Here is a 23,348-nt window from a genome sequence, read left to right on the forward strand (position 1 = left end):
TCACCGAGGCAGGGAACAGGGGGGAGGGAGGGGGGGGTAGAGAGAGAGGGGGAAGTCGTCTCTGGGGAGAGAGGGGTGCTGGTGGGGGTTGTGCTCCCTACTGCACCACATCACACATGAAAGTCACACAGCCTTTGTTCTAAAAGTAATGTAGCTGAAAATGAAGTCGTGTTTTGCACACTGTTTTGTCGATGGACCATAAAGGCGGAAAACAGATTCTGGACCAGAACACTGAAGTGTTTATGGATGCTTGAAGAAACAGCTGCCCTATTAAAGAACAAGCCGTTGCAACATGAGAATTAGACAGCTTCACAGGCTCAAATCAATGACATCAGTATTGCAACATATAGTAATGCAACACTTAGCTGCCAGCGGCTCTGATCCTTAGGGTCACACACACACACACACACACACACACACACACACACACACACACACACACACACACACACACACACACACACACACACACACACAATATATACATACACACTGTAACGGTTTGTATAGATAATGGTAGCTAATCGCCACAACACATACATACATACACATACACATCTCCTTTCATCTGTCATGAAGATTGATATTGTTATTCTTTGAGTTCTTGAGATTAGATACACATCAATAGCACCACTCCCAAAATAAAATATTTGTCTTGAGTGAGTCGAGCCGTGTTCTCTTCAAGCAGTTAATGTGAGCCTTTGTGAGAGAAAAGAGTTTTCCACTGAACCTCTGAGGTACATTCTTAACACTTGCTCTAGTATTTGCATTGGATGGAAAATACGTACCCAAATGTATGTGTGTGTGTGTGTGTGCGTGCGTGCGTGCGTGCGTGCGTGCGTGCGTGCGTGCGTGCGTGCGTGCAAGTATGCTTTCCGTGTGCCTGAATGTGAGCAGGAACCTAAGGAGACATGACTAAACCTTACCACATTGATATCTCACTACAAGTGTTGACTTGTGCAACAGAGACAAGTGCCATGTACTTATGATGTGTCACACAGCTTCACATCTGTTCATTCATATGCCTGATCATCACTCTCTATCTGTCACTTTGTCTCTCTCTCCCTCTCTTTGGCACACACTCTCTCCCTCTCTCTCTCAGGCTTCCTGACACACTCTTAACTTGTCTTACTGTCCAATAAAGCAGACAAGCTATTCTGGACATGTCATAATAGGGGAATATTTGTCTAAAATCAGCGAATAAATCTGCTAAAACAAACACCTCTACAAGCTTGTGAGTCACGACTGCACTATGATGTGGTTTGGTGTACAGGGAAAAAAGGAGGGGACCAAGTATGGACCACTAGGACTAGGGGACCCCAATCAACAAGATTATACATTTAAGAAGATCACTGTGTCTCCACTTACTTATACTTACTTACTTAACTTGCTTGCTCACCCATACAATCTCCTTTATCAGGGTATTTATCAGCTCCAGTATTCACCCCCTGCAGGGTGAGGAGGAGCAAAGACTGTAGTTGAGGAGCATAGGGATATTTTGCGCCAATTCGTCTAAACATTTTGCACAGCCCAGGGCATGCTCTAATGATTTAGCTAGGCCGCCCGACCCGGCGACCTTTCGGGGTCGCCACAGCGGCCAAATCCATATGGCCACCTTTAACAACCTAGATATAAGGCAACATTTTCAAATTTTCATTATGCTTTAAGTAACATGTGACATGTCAAACTAGGGGGTTTTCATGATTCAGAATCCATTACAAGCATTAGTTTTGCATGAAAAACGCTCCTTGGGCTCCTTGGCCGTTTTTAGCCCAAGGAGTGTTTTTCGTGCAAAACTAATGCTTGGAATGGATTCAGAATCATGAAAGCCCCCTAGTTTGACATGTCACATTACTTGAGGGATGCACACGCAGATTAGACACACCAACGGACCAACATGTGGAAACAACGGACATGCGGTCGAACATGCGCTACTCCGTGCTTGCTTAGGGTTAGGTTAGGGGTTGAGGTAGGTTGACGGTCTAATGACAGTCGGACCAATAGTATGTCTAAACTAAAGCCTGTACCCTTACTTAAAGCATAATTCAATTTAGAAAAAGTTGCCTTATATAGGTTGTTAATGGTGGCCATATGGATTTGGCCGCTGTGGCGACCCCGAAGGTTGCCAGCTTGGGCGCCCTAGCTAAATCATTAGAGCATGCCCTGGGCTACATATGTGCAAAGTTTGGCGCTTTTAGACAAAGCTTTGTCGATAAGCTACTTTTGGCTAATGTTCCCCGCAGAATATAGATGCTAGGGTTAAAGCCCCTCCTTTTCATGAGTCTTAAAAAGATGACCCTGCTCTTGAGGCCAAATCCTTGCGTGCATCTATAGGCTAATATACACATGCCTCAATATAGATTCTATATTGATGCTGAGCCCCCCTCCCCCTTGCAGACTTCCAGTAACTGCCTGCCCTGTCATAACCCTCATACTTTACATAACCTCATGCAGGTAGGGTAATGAATTACTTCCCCACACCTGCCGCACACACACACACACACACACATGCACGCACACACGCACATGCATACACACAGGCTCTGAAACCCACCCACCGGTGCGATGTTGGAAAAGAGAAGGTGACATCCTTGGCTCTCTGGTGGGTGGACCACACTCAGGCCTTAATACCACCTCAGCCTGTCTGGCCAGTAAACTGCCAGGATGACTAAACCCATGCCGCGGTGGGGTACCCAGGGGACGGATGGAGGTCTTAGAGATGAAAGATCTCTTTCTTATTGAGTGGGCCTTCCTTGTGAGTTTACCCCCAAAGTGGTTGGAAGATTCCTGAGAGACGCCGGCTGCTCAGCATGCCTGTGTTTGCTCAGAAATCCGGAGAGACACTCATTTGCAGACTAATCTCAGTTAGTGACACTGGCAACTAGCAAGTCGGAACCAACCAGGGATGTGATTGTGAGACTGTTATCTTTAAAAGAAAACAAGCCCCAGAGCTGATTTCTCTGTTGATTTGAGACCGTTTAAAGAGTCCCTATCTAATGCATTTCAGACTTAAACTGAACTGACACTGGTTGAAGATGGATTGTCATTCAGTGGGTTCTGGGAAGGCTCAATCTCCGACAGCTGGAATCTCCAGCTAGGCCGCTGCCCTTAAATGTATGAAATGAAACGTGATATTTCAGCTAGACGTGAAACACAGAAGCAGTTGCCTAGCATTAATGAAATTTATTTTAATGGCACAGGGGAGTAATTCCAAACACAGTGAGCAATCCAACTATAATAAACAAGGGAACAACTTGAGCCTTGAGCAGTGCGCTCGTCCTCCCTTCTCAGCCAAGTGTCAGCAGATATTTTGTCTGTTAAAGAGGTCTGTTAGTGTTCATCGGGGGACCATTTCACGTTAATCTGCATGACATTTCCTGTACATGGCGTGGTGTAAAAAGTAATCTGATTCTAGAAGAGAAATAAAATACTCTTTTGGTAACGTTGCATGAGATTGAGGAGTCAATCAATTGCATTGCTTCCAAAAACTTGAGTGTACCGGAGATCTTCTATGCTCATTCTCATTCCCTACTCATCAGATTTTATCATTTGGATGCATAAAACTGACACTAAGAGCATATCCTTTAAACATTATTTGTAGCTTTAATTTAAATGTGCTTCATCAATAGTTACAAAACACTGGGCAGAACAAGGTTGCAACACGTCGCGAGATGATGAAATGTGAGCTTGCAGATCGGCTATTTTCGGCAGCGCAACACTGCCGTACGACAATGTATAATGCTGCATTCACACTGGCGGATGCAAAAGATACAAAGCTACAGAGTGTATTTGTAGCTTTGCATCTTTGTAGCTGAAGTTGAAACCAGCTAAACCTTTTTGTAGCGTTGTGTCTTTTGCAGCAGCTTCAAACTGTCTGATGTATCTTTGTATCCTCATGTCGCTGCAGGCTTCCATTGAAAATAAATGGTAGACTGCATCTTTGCATCTGCTCCCGTGTGAGCACAGCATAAGGGACTAGTGGACAAGAGATCCAGTGTAAGTAAAAGACACAAGTCATTTTATGTTTGGTTTCATGTGAGCTTGTAGATCGGCTATTTTCAGCAAGTGTAAAATCAGTCATTACGACGGCATCAAGGCCCGCCTAAATACATTTTAGTCGACTGAATCAACTGTAGATTTAGTCGACTAAAGTCTTATGATATTTAGTCGACTAAAATGCTAGATAAAATGCTTTCTGTAAAAATGGTCTACTTGCCAGCCCGGTGTGATCTCTGGCATTTTGAGGCACCCTAACGTTTTATGTTAGAAATGTTGAGTATGGGTCGGTTGGGTCCCTAGCATGTAGAAACTGCCGGATGTTAACTTGCATATGTTGAGCAAATTTCATAATTGGCATAATATGTGACCATACCATTAACAACCTATATAAGGAAAAATGCTCATGTGAGTATCATGTGACGTGTCAAACCAGGAGGTTTTCATGATGCTGAATCCATTCCAGGTATGAAAACGGCCATAGCCGTCATCACAAATGTGATGAGGTCAGCACGTTTGGGCGAGTGGCTATGGCCGTTTTTAGACCAAGGAGTGCAAAACTATACATTTGGGGTATTCGGGGTGCCGGGGTTCATATTCTGGCAAGTGGACTAAAACCTCCAATGAGGCTGGAGAGCTGTGCTATACCTGTGGTATTCCGTCAACGGAGCCCAGTTGATGCCTTCGGGGAAACAGAACAGAGTGATCGCCTTGAGTGTCTTCTCTTCCTCCTCCTTCTGGAACCTCAACATCGCATCCCTCTGACAGAAACAGAAAACAATGTTGTGTTGATGTGTTCTTTAAAATCCATCAACCCATTTCCTCTCTTATGTTTCACCAGTCGCTTCAGGCTGTCTTGCAACAGCTTCCTTTGTAACCATCAGCTGTTGTCAGAGGTTCGAAAAACTAGTTCTGAAGTTAGCAAATCCTGATCACGAATTAACCCGAGGCGAGTGTGTATTTCACAATTTAAAGTTCAGTTCCGTAAATCCGAGATTAATGTTTTGATATAAACCAAATTTTCAATAATTTGATTTTAACATCAAACAAGCAAATAGTTAAATATGGCTATATTACATAGGGTATCAAACATTAGAAAAGTAATTTAATCACATGTAACCCATTGTCCCCATTATGTGTGTCATAATAGGCACACATTCAAACAAGTGAACATTTTTGGCTCATCTCATTGTGTGCATTGCAATGCACACAATTCTTTGGGCCGGGCAAATAATTAGAAAGAAGAAAAACAAAAAAAAAGTGATGTAACCTGCCCTTTATTTCTTCTAATTATTTGTCATGATTTGTCAGCAGCTGAGTTGGCTTTGTCCGAGGCTCAAAGGTCTTTAAATAAATACTTTCTGAAAAGTAAAAAAAAAAAAAAAAAAAAAACACTGGGCAGAATCAATTATAGTGCAGAGTGGATATCACTGGATAATGGTACCAGTGAGCAAATGGGCAGTACTGTACACTTTTTAGTTATTTTATTTGTACTCCACTACATCTCGGATCCAAATATTGTACTTTTACTCCACTATATTTCTTTAAAAAACTTTAGTTACTAGAACTGTAGTCTGTGTAGATTTTGATTATTATTACAAACTCTTCAGCCCTATATACTGTACATTTTGGCAATTTGGAAATAGCCGATTTACAAGCTCACAATGTGTCGTATCGGGTTGGCTTGTACATCTGATATTTTCAAAAGATCTTTATACATTTGATAACTTGAAGTGGGACATTCTACATAATGAGTTACTTTTACTTTTCATACTTTAAGTACATTTTGATGCCAATACTTTTGTACTTTTACTCTTGTACATTTTGAATACCGGACTTTTACTTGTAACAGAGTATTTCTGCATTGCAGTATTGATACTTCGACTTAAGTAAAACATTTGAGTACTTTTTCCACCACTGCCAGTGAGCAAATGGGCAACTATACCAGTCACGAAAAAGGATATGTGGTGATTCTGTGAACCCTGACTTGATTACAGAATAGTATCCATTACCAGTCATCGATGTCCTCTTTACAGGCTTGGCTGCCGGACAGAATGTAAATCAGAATAGTATCCATTACCAGTCATCGATGTCCTCTTTACAGGCTTGGCTGCCGGACAGAATGTAAATCAGACAGATTTTAGATTTATGTCAGGCATTTCTCCAAATGCATGTTTATCCAGAATCACAGGAACTGTTGACACACAAAGGCTACAGATACTGGAGGCTGCCTTTTGGGATTACCTCTGCTTCAGTGCTTTTTCCAAGAGCAGATTCTGAACAACGGGAGGCATAACAGTCACTCAAAAGTGACAAACGATTAGGAGTAGGACTGTCAATATTCTGTTTTCATTTCTACTACGCGTAAAATGTTGTACGTTTCTGTTTTTTGTTTCTGTTCATGCAGATACCTGGACACTTGTAGTGGGCCAAAAACATTTCATAGTTATGCAGAATATACCTCTAGTCTAGAATAAAACCCAGTGTCCTGCATAATGTCGTGTCTCTGACATCAAGTGCTAGATGTTCCAAGCGTCCTCCAGCTAAATGAAGTTATATCAGCGATCCTGCTTTTTGGCCCCCGTAATTGCACCTTCTCCTCATATCTTGGCAGCTTATCCAAAAACATAAGCCTTTAATCTAGGCATGACATTTGACTCTGAACTCTCCTCAATGGTCAAGTGACTAAGGTTGTACAATGCTGTTCCAGCTGAGAAACATATTGCCAGTCCTTTCTTTCTTTTGCAGACCTTGAAAAGCTCGTTAACACTTTTAATTATAATCACATTTGGAATTCTGTAAGTCCTTCCTTCAAGTCCTTGTTCTCTTTTTTTTTTTTTTTTTTTAATGTTTTTTTGTGTGGCTTTCACCTTTATTTTATATATTTTATGGAGGGACAGATAGTAGGCTGACAGGAAATGGGGAGAGAGATGGGGGGGAAAGGCCGTCGGGATCGGGAGTCGAACCCGCGGCACACTGCCAGACTGGATTACCAGCCAAGGTGCCTGGACCACTGAGCCATGGCCCAGGCCAGTCCTTGTTCTCTTGTGTGCAAAATTCAGCTGCTATATTATATTAACTAATTTTAAACAACCATATTACATCCATCTTGGCTTCTCTCCAATGGCTGCCGGTCAGTTTCACGATTGATTTTAAGATTTTACTAATGACTTTCAAAGCTTTCTAAGGCTCCTAGCTACATTTTAGATGCTGGTACCATATCAGCCTGAGCACTTGATTGTCCCTCAAACTCAACTCCTCTTATTGGTGATCAGGCTTTTGCGACTGAGCCTTAGATCTGAAGATCAAAGGCTGGCAAAGTCTGTCTAAAAAAAAGAAAAGGAAAAAAAAATCCTGAAAACATATTTTTATGCCATGGTCTTTTTATAGTCTGCACTGCCTCCTTTATACTTTCTTAACTTGTTTTATTGAAGCCATTTGTTTTTTTTATTTTGTGGTTTTATTGTTTGGTTTATACTTTAGGCCTATTGTTTTAATTCCTTTGTGTTATGTTGTTGCTTTTATCTTGTTCTGTAAAGCATTTTGCAATTTGTTTTGAAAAGTGCCTTGGCATCAACCATAGAATAGATATAAACTATGTTCAGTATCAAATGTATTACAACAACAGTGATGTAAATAGGTTTTCAATGTAATGAGTCCCGGGATGCAGGGATGGTCTTTTAGATGAGTCCCAGGGACATTTTATGAGTCCCACTTCAACGACATTAGGAGTCATATTTTGCCATTTTTACAAATTGCAGCATTTAACTCCCATTTCATTTTATATGGTTATAATGTGGTTATATGTAGAAAATAGCTAGCTTTATTATAACTAAAGCTAGCAAAATAAACTAGAATAAAAAACAGTACAGTAGTGCATCCCGTGGATGCAGAGGTCGTTGTTTTATTGCGTCCCTTAACTATAAACTGCATTTTGGGATGCAAAATGCACCCTATTTAAATATCTGCAACAAGGGTATCTACTCTCTGTGTCATCATCACAGGAGATGAGAATGGTTTGATACATCATCATGGAGTGTAATGTACTTCACTTGTTTTGATTAATGTTGTTATGAGACATGGCTTAATTTGTCTTTCTTTCTGACTGTGGAGTTGGAGCCAACGGACCTTCTGCCCTAACTACTCAGTCAGCTGTTTTTACGCCCTACTTACTGAATAGTGAAGACATCGGAAAACAGAAGAACCTCAAATCCTAGCTGGCCCCGCTAGGAGCAGCATGAGTTCATTTGTTGAAATAGTGTCCCCAGTGCACATGGGACAGAAAAAAGAAGCCGAAGAAATGACTTGTCGTTTATCCAAAGAACAGAGAAAACTGTATTCACATTTTTACAGTTGAGCTCAGAGATCATTGCACTCATCTGTCTTAACTTAAATGTGAATGGAAAAGTAAGAATGTGATTGCTTGGAATGGATGAAGCCTTCATACACAAAGGCAACATGTGCTTGCGCTGTGCGCACATACATGTGTGTGTGTGTGTGTGTGTGTGTGTGTGTGTGTGTGTGTGTGTGTGTGTGTGTGTGTGTGTGTGTGTGTGTGTGTGTGTGTGTGTGTGTGTGTGTGTGTGTGTGCGTGCATGGGTCACTGCCTAGGTGCGAAGAAAGAGGAAATGATACAAAGCAAAATCCTCATTGTTCATTTGTACATTTGTAACTCTGAGAGAGTACATTCGTCAGTTACATTTGCACCCCCTCAGAGCTGAATAAAAACTATTTGTGTTTTTCAATGTAGTAGCCAGGATAAGAGGTACCCTGTGCCTACTTCCTGCCCCTGGCTAGTGTGGTCAAACACGGCCGGGTGGGCATGTCATGGCCGATGATCCTCCACGCTGATCTGCTAATGCGTGGGGTTGCATTCCGGCCTTGTAGGCAAACCAGAACCAGGTGAGGGTTTCTGAAGAAGTGAGGTCTTCTGGGAAACTCGCATTAGGTGAGGATGGACTCAATCATATGGCTGTGTAAAACGGGCCACCGTAGCTTGGAGGCAGTCAGGTTTAGGATTGTTCACATGTCTCTCTGAGTTAAAGTAGGATGACCTCTGCTGGGATGTCTACTTGTAACAGAGGAAATGCTGTATCCCACTTGAGTTCCTGGAAATATTGTGATCCCCAAGAACTTGAAAAGACTTCTACCGTGGGAGACTGGAGAGATGGAAGTTCAGGGTTGAAGGCCACAGTCATCTCTACGCTGCTAAGTCCCGGATGTCCATGTTACTCTGAGAGTGCACAAATGTAACCAAGATTTTGACCTGTTTGCACAAATGTAACCACAATTTGGACCTGTTTGGTTAAATCTGTGCACTCTCAGAGTTACAAATGTAGGAATTAACTAGATGAGATTTGATTGGTTAAAGATGCCTATTGCCTATACTCAATTTCAATCCAGTTCTCAGTTCAGTCTTTGGTGTCTTTAAATCTCATACATTTCATTTAAAGTGTTTTGGTGGTATCTACAGTATTGTCTTTACTAAAGACATCCTAAACTAAAGCATGCATTATCTATCTCAGTTACAATAATATCTTTTTTGTGATGTGGAAAAATCAAAACACATCACATAAAGTATTATGCTAGCTATGTCATGTGAATATTTGTTTTATTCAAGTTTTCCTTTTTCCTTTTTGGACTGATTTGAAGTTATATAAACACTGTTGGGGGGAGGGAACAATTACACCTCGTTTACTTTGTGATGTTTTTCATTGATGGTGTGTGTGTCTTAGGCATTCATCTTTTTGGAAACAATACAGTAGCACCTGTTTTTGAATGTGTTAGTTTTGAAGAGCAGCACTTCCAAGTTTTTATTCTTCTTATTTGTTATTTCTTTATTTTTTATTCCAGAGGGAATTGGTTGAAAGCCAAACTAAAGTTAAACATATCTTTAAAACTGGTGCAGATAATAGCCTGGGGTCAACTTAGTTGTAATACATTGATTAATTGACTAAATGTGACTAAATTTGACTGAGGGACTGCCATTGGATTTTTTTGAATTTTCGTTTTTTCATGTCATGTGAAAGCAGGGAATCATAGCTTCAAATTGACATATTGGTTGTTCAGTTTGACCCTCCAGTTTTGGAGATATGGCTTATAGAGTAATGTCTTGCAGAAAACAGCGAGTTGAGAAAACAGGCTTGAAAGGATCACTTCTGTGGACTCTAACATTACACCTACTGACCTAGCTACATGTTTAAGCATCTATTTCATATTTACATGTCGATTTCAGCTCTGACACTTATTTCAGACATGCTCTAGGATGTGAAGAGTCTGCCTGTGCTATAAACTCATTTAAAAAAAAAGAAAAAAAAAAAAGTTTTTCTCCTCAAATCTGGTCACAAATTGTGACACATTTTAACATGTATGCCCTATTTATTTTTGACGTATGACAAACAGCAATTAAGCTACAGTACAAGCTCACGTGTCACATGTGACTATTGGTGAGCTTGTATCCATCTGATATTGATTTGACACACATTTTATTTACGATTTGCCCAAAACAAAGACACCAGGGATAATGGTTAAACAAGTCCATACTGAAGATAATTGACAATTGCAAGAATTTCAAGTAAATCATTGGAAAAAGTGGGTTAAACCAAGCATGTGGCATAAATTGTTTGTGAGAGGATAGGATACTGACTCATAATCATAACACCATGCCCCTGTGCTGTGTGAGTAAGAGCAGGGGTTGACTCCCAGCTGTTGCATATTAGAGCAATTTATTCTTCTACTTTTCTGCTTTCTCACTGAGTGGAGACATATTACAAAGTAAACAAGGGACGTATTGACAAAGGCTATTGCTCAGACTGTCTAGGTAGATTATAGATTTTTGTACGGATGTAACTAATAATAAGTAAGTTATTTATTGCGACCAAAGGTCACATTTACTATGAAATCCTGCATCTCGCATCCGTCACACCACCATATATGGTTGCCAATCCATCATGCCTTGTGCCATCATGTGACATCATGGAGACCCTTAAGAGCTCCATATATGGATCTGACCTCATGACATATCACGTGACATCACGGAGACCCTTAAAGCTTCCTTATATGGTCACGCCTCATGACATCACGCCTCTTGACACGTCACGCCACCATGGCCTTGATCTCCATATATGACGATCACACCACTGACCCCATGTATCCCTGGATAACCTACATGGAGAAGACTGGATCATCACCTAGATCTTCATATATGGAGCTGAGCCGGCCAGCAACTCTTGTTGATCTGACCTCATCAAACCCTCAACACTCAAAACACACTCTATATATAATATGGCCAGTACAGAATTCATTCCATATGTTGATCTGACCCCCCGTGCCAAAGCGCCAGCGCTCGCCCAGCAGTCTGCCGTCAGCCAGGTGGATGCGCGCATGCGAGGTCGCTTCTCGCCCTCAGGGTGTCTTACTGGTTTAGGCTATGTAATATAATTCATTATGTTGATTGATTGATTGATTGATTGAAGTATTTATTAACAGTTTGCAGAATTACAGTACATTTCAAGCACAACTCAATACAAAAACTGTTAACTGTGAGTGGACGACACCATAAAGCATTACACTTGTTTACAAGAGGGGCCACGGTTTTCAATTCATCATAACATTTAGAGACGTACAAATATACACTTCTATATAGCCAAAAACAGGAAATCATCATAAAGGAGGTAAAAAAAAAGGGGAAAAAACATATAGCCTAAAGTGAGGGGGAAAAGGGGTGGGTGGGGGATTCAGATTTTACGGGGGCCAGTTTCGAATTGCAGCCGTCCGTAGGTGCCCTTCGAGAGCGGTTTTGAAGTAGGCAAGGGATTCACATGTCTTAATGACAGTTGGTAGGGCGTTCCACATTTTTGTGGCATAGAGAAATTAATTTAGTCCCTTGTTAAGTTGTTTGTGCCGAATCTGTGCACATGGTTTGTTGAACTCCCTCTGGTGTTGTGGGTGTGACATAATGAATTATATGGACATACATTTTGGTGAAATTTTCAATCAATCAATCAATCAATCAATCAATCAATCAATCAATCAATCAATCAATCTTAATTTCCTTCTTTCTTTATTTCTTTCTTTCCTCGAGACAACAGTAACCATTGAAAACCACAACCTCTAATGTGTTCAGAATCAGATAGGAGAGTAGCCTCGGAAACCACAGGCGTATTTTAGGAGAGTGACTTGACAGTACACAGTTTCTACTAGATACGCGAGTGCCCTCTAGCGTTGAAATGCGTTTACTACTCGTATCTAAGCACCGTGCCCATAGAGTATAAGACCGTGCCTCACTGCCTCCTTCAGATTCTACTTGATTATGTATTACGGTTACGGACAATGACATAATAAAGGATTTTACTAATGGATACCGGTAGATCACTGACAATTTGACAAATAACCCTCAACAACAATGCAGAAAAAAACACCAGTCCTTTAAGAAGAGGGGAGCCGTCGCTGAATGATAGCGTCATTTTCATGTGCAAAACAAAAATGGCAGCCCATGCTAGTGAGCTTGAGATTGCAAAAAAAAACTTAACCGATGCCATTGGAGATAATGTTAAGCAGTAAGTACCAACCGTTTTATATCGTTGATATGCGGTTACTGATGAATGATGGTCTAATAAATGGAATAAACGTTTTACCTACCGGTATGCTTGTTGTTCATCCTCTGAGGAGACTGCGACCACGTAGCATCATGCTAATCATGCATCATCTGCTGCTAATAACGTCTGCTGCATTCTGAACGAGCTGGTATAATAGCAGTGGTGCAAAAAATACTTACTGTTGTTTTTTGTTTTTTTTACTTCGTAAAAGTATCAACACAGCAATATAGAAATACTTCAAAATGTACTTGAGTAACTAAAAGTACAAAAGTATTGGCGTCAAAATGTACCATAAGTAAAAGTACTCATATGTATGCAGAATGTCTCTTTCAAGTATGAGCTTGTAGATTTACTATTTTTAAATGGACGAAATGTAAATTATATAGGGCTGATGTAGCTCTGGTCCTAGCTCCTTTCGGAACCCTACGTTAAAGTTTCTGACATTTTGATGACTTTGGGTCCAAAGGAGCTCAACCCGGGGGGTCCGGAGACGGGCTACTCTGGTCCATACTCCATAGCTCTAATGCATGTATTAGGGCTATCCGGCTATGGACCAGTTTTAAAATAATTGTAGTGTAAAAATACAATATTTGGATGTAGTGGTAGAGTAGAAGTAAAAGTATTGGAAAAGTTCCACCACTGCATAATAATAATAATAATAATAATAAATGATGGCAGTGGGGCTGAACAGACTTTTAGTCTGATTGCTTATGCATGTGAAAGTTAAAGTCGCATAGGCTTTTAAGTTGGCATTAAATATTCAAATGGACAGACAATTGGAATATTTGTGTTCATATTATGTTCCAATTTCCAATCAAAAAACACGTTAATCGCAACTGTATGTGAGAGAGAGAGAAAGACACAGTGTGTGTGTGTGACAATCGTCAACTTAACTGTTGTAATCATGACAGCCACATATGTGATTATGTGGTGTCTAACTTTGATTTTCCTTGCAGCTACTGGGCAAACTTGAAACTATGGTTCAAACAGAAGATCAGTAAGGAAGAGTTTGACATTGAGGCACGTCGCCTGTTAGCGCAGGATAATGGTAAGTAGGCAGACAGAGCAACCTTAGGCTTTTGATACAATGACTAATCTTACTCCCCTCAATGACTGATCTGTTAAATTATGTTAATTGTTCTTTTCTTAGTTCATATCCACAATGATTTTCTCCTGGCAATTCTCACACGCTGCCAGATCATTGTCTCCACACCTGGTAGGTCATGTTTTCTCAAAGCAACACATAATTATATTAATATCAATAATACTTTGAGTAGTTAAATGTTACCCCAGGCTCTGCAGTCATTTCTGTACAACATCTTAGCTGGAGTGGCTGTTCAGTTCAGTGTATATCAGAAGAATTGTGCTATAATACACCACCTAGGGATGAAACAAAAGTTTACCAACAGTGATATAACTCAAGGGGACTGCAGTGTTGGTGATTTACTGTTCAGAAATGTGTAACAATAAAACTACTGAACATAGTGTAAGCCTGGGTATTGCTTTAATATTTTATTTTTTTGTCCTCTAGATGGCGCAGGTTCTTTACCATGGACAGGTGGTTCTGCCTCAAAGCCAGGCAAACCAAAAGGAAAGAAGAAATGCAATTCTCGACAAAAATTTGATGTAAGAAGTTCTCAATGTTGGGGTAAAGTGTGTCATCATTGCTGCAACTATCAATTATGTTCTTGGCAATTATTATATCAATTACTTAAATTAATCGAATAATTATTATTATGCTATGTTAAAAATGCATCAATTAACACGTTTTATACGTCAAGCAATGATGTCGTGCATGATTCATTAAAATCTATTGTACATTGTACATCTATTTCTTTCGTTAAGTTCGTTGCAATAAAAGTTTGTTTAGTGCATTGGCATCCACTTAACCCATTTACACAGGAAACCTCTTTTGGGGTAGTTCTTGCTATGTAGATCACATTTTACAATTGATTAGTGCGATTAACTGTATAGCAGTGCGCTTCCATCTGGAAATCTCAGTTTACACATAAGTGATTGGAAATTATGACTTTTATGACTGTGATTCATTGCTACTTTAAACTTTGATGACATCTTAAAGCTTCAATCTGTAAGCTTCATGTCTGTTTCTCTCCCGACACAAAGAGCAATGTGCCAGTGTCCAATCTGTGCCATCTGCTTCAAATAATTATAATTTATTGACGAGATTGTCAAACCGTAGGTGTCCTAACTGACACCAGGGTCTAATATCTCAATGGAAGAGTAGGGAGACGCCTCCAACCACTGCAAATGTGATAGTTATATTGTATTAACCAACATACTCCACCATAAAGATTGGTTAAAATAACATATACATTAAAATAGTTCAAGTTCTTTATTAGTGTCCCCGGTGGACAAATTTGGTTTACAGCAGGTTGTAGAGGTTTGAAACGTAAAAACAGTAGAACACAGCAACAGACATGAGACAACACAGCATAGGATAACATGGCATGGGCACATCTGTGCAACCGATAAAGGACAAGGAAAAAAGAGAGCAGCCAACCAAGTACAGATTGATTGATTGATTGAAAATTGTATTAACAGTTTGCAGAATTACAGTACATTTCAAGCACAAACTCAATACAAAGGCTGTTAACTGTGAGTGGACGACCCAATTAAGCATTACACTTGTTTACAACAGGGTCCACCATGTTCAATTCATCAAAACATTTAGAGACGTACAAATAGACACTTCTATATAGACAAAGAACAGAACAGGAATTCATCATAAAGTGAAGCATAAAGTGCCAAGAGCAAAGTGCTAGGTACTAAAACCAACAGATACAGGAGAAAGAAATAACGGAATGTATGTAGGCACTATAGAACGGTTTCATCAGGCTTTTGTCCACATTAAACCTAGCCAATTGTCTTAGGCAGTAAAGGCGTTGCTGGCCCTTCTTGCACAATATGTCCCACACTGTAGCTTTAATAATGTTTGCTTAAATGAACAAACTAAAATACTGTACCGCTTGAACCCCAGCATCCCTATTGCATTCGCCAAAAATAGTAGAGAGTCTATTTTTGTCGAAGAGATTTGGTGTCGACGGAAAAAGCAATGTGTTGATCCAAGTAACTCGGGTTACTTGGATCAACACTTTGTGCCGTGCTGCTATTTTTCTTAAGAAATAAAAAAATTTATCTGGCAAGTGTGAACTACTGATTTACAAGGCATTTGCAGAATCAGTTATTAATTGGTTCTAGGTGTGCCTTTTCCCCTGCATGTACCTGTAGCATCGCTTCCAGCCCCAGAACCCCCTGAGCGCCGCCCAGCCCTTCAGCCCACGGGAGGTTGGTGGCGAGGAGGAGGAGCTGCGTCTCAGCGCCCACACGCTGCTGCTGCCCACGCGGGGCCAACTGGAGGCCCGCATGATGGTGACCGCCTTCGAGCTGGGCCTGGACAACGTCACAGAGGACTCCGTCGGCTCCATGGTCTATGCTGTCGAGGTGCGTGTGTCAGTGTTCATTTTGTTGACTAAAAGACTTAAAGGGATAGTTCAGAAATTTTAAACTTAAGCTGTATGATACTTGCCATTAATATAGTGGTTGCAACTGTATTCATTGATTGCCGCGCTACAAGCTTGTAGGTCTGCTATTTTTGAAAAATCGTGAAAATGCGGCACAAATCTTTGAATATATATTCTTTCAGAAGACTTTTTTTTTATTTCGACGTCAGGTCTAACGGCCAAGCTACACCAGGCTTTTCGCACACAAAACGCGCGTGTTTACCCTAAACGCGTGCGTTGAATTTAGGTCCAGTCCTATTTTAAAAAACGCACGCGCGGGCCGCACGTTTAGGGTAAACGCGCAAGAAAAGCCTGGTGTAGCTTGGCCGTCAATGGGTTAAGTAGTTCCAGTTGCAACCACTCTATTAATGGCAAGTATTTCATATAACTAAAGGTCAACAATTGTCCCTAATGTGTTTTTATATTGGGGTGTAACAGTTAATCAAACTAATTAGTTTAATCAATTAAAAAATATATACATTTTTAACCCATGAAGACCTCAGTTTTCTGAAAAACTTGTGTTGCTATCAGTGACGCTCAAACTTTATCATGTCAACGACCCCCAAAATGTATGTATTTGACTGCGGACCGCCATCTCAAATTATATTACAAATTATATTTTGTTCCAGGGATCCACAGATGCAAAGCTTCGAGTTATAAATGTTTGCTTTATCTGTGTACTTTATCTGTAAGCATACACTGAAAAGAGCAAGTTCACAACACATTGGGAGCTCGTAGATTGGTTAGTTTAACTATTTTAAGTTGATTAATAAGATTCTCGATTCATTGATAGAATCGCGATTCGCCAATAAAGTGGTCACAAGCTTGTGGTGTATAAATTATATATATTAAAAAAGAAATAGAGTATAAACCTGCTTGTTGATTATTCAATAACTTACGTGAGCAAGACTAATCAGATTGTTAGTTTAATTATGTGTTAATTATGTGTTTCGATATATAAGAAGGCATACCTTTCTGTGAAATTCGCTGTTTGGTGCAAATCCGATTTAGGGGGGTTACTGAAAGCGAAAGTGATGCATGAGTGATGCATGCTTAGTGCGTGCGTGCGTGCGCGTGCTCACTTGCGCGCGCGCGATCACTTGCTTGGATATGGGTGCCTAACACTCATCTGTCTACTTATTAAGTATGACTGCATCAGGTCAGGCGTGGCTGATCTTACGTTATCATTACAGCACCACTTAAAAGATGTCCTGACAGCTGTTGTCATGCGGAGGAAGGCGTACAGGCTACGTGACGGCCACTTCCCTTATGCGTTTGGTAGTGACGTCACACCACAGCCCTATCTGAAGAACAGCCTCGCCGCTTACCACACTGTTACAGAATGGTAAGGGCAACGTCACAACTTCCATTCCATGACTACTCTCAAAGTTACGTTTGATCCATCTATTAATTCACAAACCCTGTGTCCGTCTGTCTGTCTCTCCCGCCCAGCCCGCCTCCAAGCGCTTCTCTTCCTGCTGGCCCTCCACCTCAGGTGTCACCTGACGAGGCCGAACAGCAAGCCGCTCTCCTATTGGCTTGTTCTGGTGCCAGTCTCCCAGCACCACTCCCTCCAATCAACATGTTTGATCTCCTGGAAGCGTTACAGGTGAGGTTAACTTTATGGTCAGTGAATCTCAATCCCCCCCCCAAAAAAATGTGTGTATGCATTATAATTATTCATTGTATACAAGACATAATGATAATTTATGTTGTATTAGTGACATTATTCCTGAGTACCTCACAACATTTTGTCTGCATTAAGTTCCTGGAAATCATTGCAACCGGGGCACTACAGTAGCTAACGGTCAGTTAATAATAATATATGAAATGTAGCGCTTTTCAAGATGCTTTACATGGGGCGGAGAAGAAGACAACAAAATAAAACTTGAATGCGGTGGTGAACACTAAAAATACGCAAAATAAAATCTATAAAAACAGTGGAATGATGAGAAAGGGGTGAAGAGGTGGGTTTTGAGAGGGAGACTATTTGGGAGTGCATTCTACAGAGTTGGGGCAGCAAAAGCTCTATCGCACCACTTGGTCCTGGGGATCTCAAGGAGGTTGCTGTGACATGATGTTTCAGGAGGTCCAATAGGTATGGGGGAGCCAGATTGTGCAGTGCATTGTTGGCCAGGGAGCCAGCAAAGGTCTTGGAGGACTGGTGTAATATGGTCTCTCTGTTATTACATTACAACTCCCTAGTTGAGTTAATGTCACTTTTCTCTCTGCACTGTCCTAAACAGCAAAAATAATAATAAAATGAACAACCTAAAAATCCAATCTTTCCATCATAATATGTATCATTATCCTGACATAGGTTCACCACGACGTGATGCCCTCTCATACCATGTACGCGCTGAACATGGAGCGCATCCTGGCGCGGCTGTGGCACCCCAGCCACGAAGAGCTGGAGCAGGACCACGTGCACCGCCAACGCCTCGCAGCAAAGGATGGCGTCCTCGTCAGCTGAGATGTGGTTGTACAGACCAAAGACAAAGCAGGGGTGTGATCGGGTACACAGGAGAACAGAGTGGGACTTTGTGTCTCCCCTCCAAAAAAATAACACAATTCCTGAAAACGCCACCAAAATCCTGTCTATCTGCCGATGGACAGGCAGATAGAGAATAGTTTGAATATTGAGGGTAAAGACTTTATACCACAGATGGGTAAGAAACCCCAATCACTAACTAACGTCTGGTAAATGCTGTCTCTGGCTGGTAGGTTTGTCTACTCCAGTGTTTCCACAACACTGGGTCGGGTCCCATTTGTTGGTCGCGGACACATTTTTTTGGGTCCCTATATTTTTGGTTTCCTACTTATTTTATTTTTATTTTTTTATATAATTATTATTTCAAATACATTTTCCAAAAACATTCCCCCAAAAAGCTTGTAAATCTGCTATTTTCACTAGTTTGGGTCCTGGGCAAACATCTCATTTCTCTTTTCGGTCACGGGCTAAAATGTTTGGGAACCACTGGTCTACTCTACCAGCTACACTCTTGACTGGTAGCCAACCACATATTAAGCTAGGTTGTATTCTGAAAATACAGTTTGTTGGCAAAATAGCGTAACTTCGTAAGTGGTCGTTGGTCGAATTTTAGGATATCAAAGTCTCTGTGGTCCTAGTTGGACTTGTGTTACTTTCAGGGGAGATTCACACTATGGATGCGCACTTGGGACCACTTGGCAGATGTGGTAGTGTGAGAGGATCTCCCAACCGTTCCCGGGACCGATTGAAGTGTACTCGGATACGGATCGCTGCAAGTGTACTCTGGTGCGGAAGAATCAAGGCCAATGTGAATCATGGCCAGCGGGGACCAGGCGTATTCGGGAACAGTTTGAATCAATCAGACTCAGTGTGAATGCCCCCTCAAGGTGTCTTTGGAGTGGTATTTGCTACCTATAATCCTTATGCCTGATTTATACTTGGTTGAACGCTGCATCACACACCTGAAAAGAAATAGCTGATCTACAAGCTCACAACATCTTGCATTGTGACTTGTGACAATGAGCTTGTAGATGGGCTATTTTGGGGGCACAGCACTGGCGCATAGCTATGTACAGTATATGTATACAGGCTGTGATGAAATCCTAAGCTGCTGTCTTGTTGTTTGGAATTGTGATGGCGATTTTTCTTACTTCAGCGATAGCTTTTGACCCACTGTATCTGTGTAGTTTGACAACATTCTGGATGTCCCATCAAGGTTCTCCAAGGTCATATTTTTCATAATACCTGTACTCTACTCTGTTTCAAGAAAACAATGTACACAGTGACAGTGATATCGTCATTAACTAAATGGTCCAATATAGTTGCACATAAAGCCAGCTTCATGCCAGTCTCAACATTCAAATTTAGAAATTAAATATATTAAGCCAATGAAGGGGCATCGTTGATGATGTTGCTCCATGTTGGATGAATCTACACGAATGAAATGTTTTGATTGAGCACTGGTGCACCTAAACCATACCAGTGTAGGCTGTTTGTGCCCTGTTGTCTTCTTACAAAACTTTAAATGTAATTAAAAACGTCTTTATATTGTATTATTTTACTTCCATGATTGTTCTTGTTGTACATATACCTGATAAAATATCTTTGCTATTGAATGTTAGAAGTGTTGAGGTCACTTATTAACATAATTTTCAAACACATGACTACTGTACATCTGCTTAAGCAATGGCACATATTGGATTTGGCTGATTTTCTTTTTTAGAGTTAAGGGTTCCTCAAGGAATCACTGCTATGTGTCTTTAAACTGCTTTAGCGGGTTGCAGTATTTTAGGCACACCCACCCATCATGGGGAGTGACGCCCCTTGAGAGCGCCCTTGCCATATATGGGCTCGCTAGCTGCTTATTTCCGACACCTTGCTGTCCAATCAGAGTACAGTGCCCAACCATTACACTATACTGGAGTGACTCATTGTCCCGCCCGCCCCAATGGCTCGTAACAACAAACACTGCATGTACTGTACTCCCTTCTTTAATTATTACTTAAGCCCTGACATGTTGTCTTATCGAATAGAGACAAGTACTCGCATGTATATGTCCAACGTTTTATTTTATATGTACAATTCTGAAGTGCTCAAAAATGACGTAAAAATTGTATTACAAAGTATTATTTAAAGGTCTAACATAATGTTACACCTATATATCACAAAACTAAACATTGCGTCAATGTAAAGGGTTAATTAACAAGTAATGCTGTTCTGTCTGTCAGTTAAGCCACACACCTTCCTATGAGTCAGTCAGTGTCCTTGCGTAAAAGGTGTGAAGCATTGCTTATTCATTTATTGTTGTGTTGATAATCTGTACAAATGGTCGCTGCTGCTGGTGAGAAAACACAGTGCTAGACTCGAGTCTATTTACATAATAACTTGCTCTGGACAGTGGAAGAGAAGGCTCGCTACACTGTGTCACACACTGGCCCACAAAGTTTCTTTGTCGCCTGTTCTGGTGCTGTGATTTGGTCCCCAACACGTACTGAAATGTCTTTTATTTTACTGCCATTTGCACACACTTGTAACTCTGAGGCGAGGGAGGGTGTAAAAGTGGAACCGAGTGGATTCGGTTCCATTTGTACAACCACGGTGAACCACCATCGGAGTTGTACTCAGTACTTGTGTCTGTGTGTATTTTGGCAGCTCAGTAGGCCTGGAGCTGCTGCGTCAAAATGAGCTGGCAGCCACTGTTCACATGGTCCATGACCTTCTGTTTGAGCAGGGCCAGCTCGTCCCGCAGGACGTTGGCGGAGGAAACCAAATCTGTGTGTTGGGTCTTCAAGTTTTTGACCCTGTCCTCCAGGCGAGAGATCCTCTCCAGCTTCCTTTTCCGGCACTTGGACGCGGCCACCCGGTTCCTCAAGCGCTTTCTCTCGGCCTTGATGCGCTCCTGGCTCTCCATGTCGATGGGGGACAGCGGCGGCGTGTCGCCGGACATCTCGGGCACCGTCTGGGGCTCCTCTTTGAACGCGTGGCGGTGCTGGTGGTGGTGATGATGCCGCGGAGGAGGGCCGCGCTGCTGCGCTGCCGCTACGGCCAGCAGGGGGTCCATGATGTGGCTCTGGCCCTGCTGCTGGGACGGGACACCCGTCCCGGCGGAGTAACTTGTGTTTGAGTGCCTCTCGGCGCCAGTAGGTGCCGACGCAGAGCTGCTGCTGTTGACGGCCCGGTTGAAAGTAGAAGTGCCCAAGTTAGTATATTCCGGTGGCTCTGCGCGCACCGTGCAGCTGTAGGGTGGTATGTCGTCTTCGGACATACTAGACGCGGGGGCCATGTCGTCGTCGTCGCCGCTGGTGGTCGGGGGCGCCGCGTTTGCGCCCTGTGCGTCAGAGCTGACACCGCCGGGGGGCATCGGCATGTGCTGCTGGTAGTGGAGCTCCGCCAGCGCCCGCACGAAGCCCTCGGCGAAGCCCTCCTGCTCGTCCGTGATGTTCTTGGGACAGAAGAACTGGGTCGGGGTGGGGGTCGTCAGCCCGTTGCACGACGCGATGATGAGCCGCTCCAGTTCAGGCGAGGCCAGCTTCAGCAAGCCCACGTCCGGAGACGTCAGGATGTCGATGGCTTTGGAGCGCAGATGGGGTCTGAAGTGTTTCGGGTCGTTTAGGTTCAGTGTCATGGTCTGCTTGAGGGTCTTCGGGTTGAATCCGTACCCTCCCATTCCGTCGCGCTGAGAACTATTCGAGCCGTTGACAGATTCGTCATAGAACGTCGCTTCCATCTTTGTCGGCATAAAAATGTCCTTTATTATCTCGAGGGAAGGCTTTCGTTCAAAAGTCCACGCATTAAAATCTTCTCGGAGATACAGATTAGTGTCCAGTAACAGCTTTGGGTAGAGTCCACCTATTGTTGAAGTTCAACTCGGTTGGCAACTTTAGAGTGTCCCTGGAAACTTTTCTTTGTGTATAAAATGTGACCATCGACAAAAAAAAAGTTCCACAATCGACTGCCGTCAATGTAACAATTAAAATATCTATTCGAATATGTTTTTTTCATCTAATAAATGTAGCCAGCGCCTAGGCGGTATGGTGTAGGCTACTTTCTATCACTTCCAACGTGGAGTCGAACTTTATCCACTTCTAAGCTGCAGCTCCACTGAAAATAACAATGATGTCATTTCTACGGCTCCTCATTGGTTCAAGATGACTTGCTGGGCGGTACATTCCGTAATGACATGCACGTTGCTCCGACAACCAGACATAACCCCGCCTCCCGCGATGGTTTATGGGATTAGGTAATGCATAAAGCGGAGCGGTGTACTCTGGGATTACGTAGTGTTTTTGAATATTTAGTTACCCGCTCAATTATGATACCAGCCTAGAGCACACTGTCCAAATGCTGGTCTGTTTAATGTCATATTATTCTATTCCCCTCTCTCTCTCCCTCTGTGCCTGCGTCAATGGGTAACTAAAAGTCAGAGATATCATACAATATAAAAAAGGCTGTTTATCTCTACCCAAAATAAGTAGTATTTTAATTGTAAAGATATACCTGCAGTCTACAGAAAACTATATACCTGTGTGTGTGTGTGTGTGTGTGTGTGTGTGTGTGTGTGTGTGTGTGTGTGTGTGTGTGTGTGTGACGTGTGTGTGTGTGTGTGTGTGTGTGTGTGTGTGCGCGCGTGTGTTGTAGGCTATGGCTTGTTTGTTTTGTAAACATACTGTAAATCTCAGGTTAAGGAGTTTCAAATTGTTCATCAACCCTTTTAAAATGTCTAAAATTTTGTCTTTGGCCTGT

General features: G+C 41.9%; 2 protein-coding genes across 2 annotated transcripts; one reads left to right on the forward strand and one right to left on the reverse strand.

Moving 5' to 3' along the window:
* The first annotated feature begins 12,241 nt into the window (after positions 1-12,241).
* On the forward strand, positions 12,242-20,158 carry tada1 (transcriptional adaptor 1). The gene is made up of 8 exons (XM_079529525.1): positions 12,242-12,554; positions 13,550-13,641; positions 13,744-13,809; positions 14,125-14,219; positions 15,843-16,055; positions 17,308-17,459; positions 17,567-17,723; positions 18,435-20,158. The coding sequence occupies exons 1-8, from the start codon at positions 12,466-12,468 to the stop codon at positions 18,585-18,587; spliced, it is 1,017 nt and encodes a 338-aa protein (XP_079385651.1). The 5' UTR covers positions 12,242-12,465; the 3' UTR covers positions 18,588-20,158.
* Positions 20,159-20,655: 497 nt separating this feature from the next.
* On the reverse strand, positions 20,656-22,851 carry LOC306943413 (transcription factor Jun-like). The gene has a single exon (XM_079529716.1). The coding sequence runs from the start codon at positions 22,342-22,344 to the stop codon at positions 21,259-21,261; it is 1,086 nt and encodes a 361-aa protein (XP_079385842.1). The 5' UTR covers positions 22,345-22,851; the 3' UTR covers positions 20,656-21,258.
* Positions 22,852-23,348: the final 497 nt, after the last annotated feature.

The sequence above is a fragment of the Electrona antarctica genome (genome assembly GCF_951216825.1).
Source record: "Electrona antarctica genome assembly, chromosome: 19".
In the NCBI taxonomy this organism is placed as follows: Eukaryota; Metazoa; Chordata; class Actinopteri; order Myctophiformes; family Myctophidae; genus Electrona; species Electrona antarctica.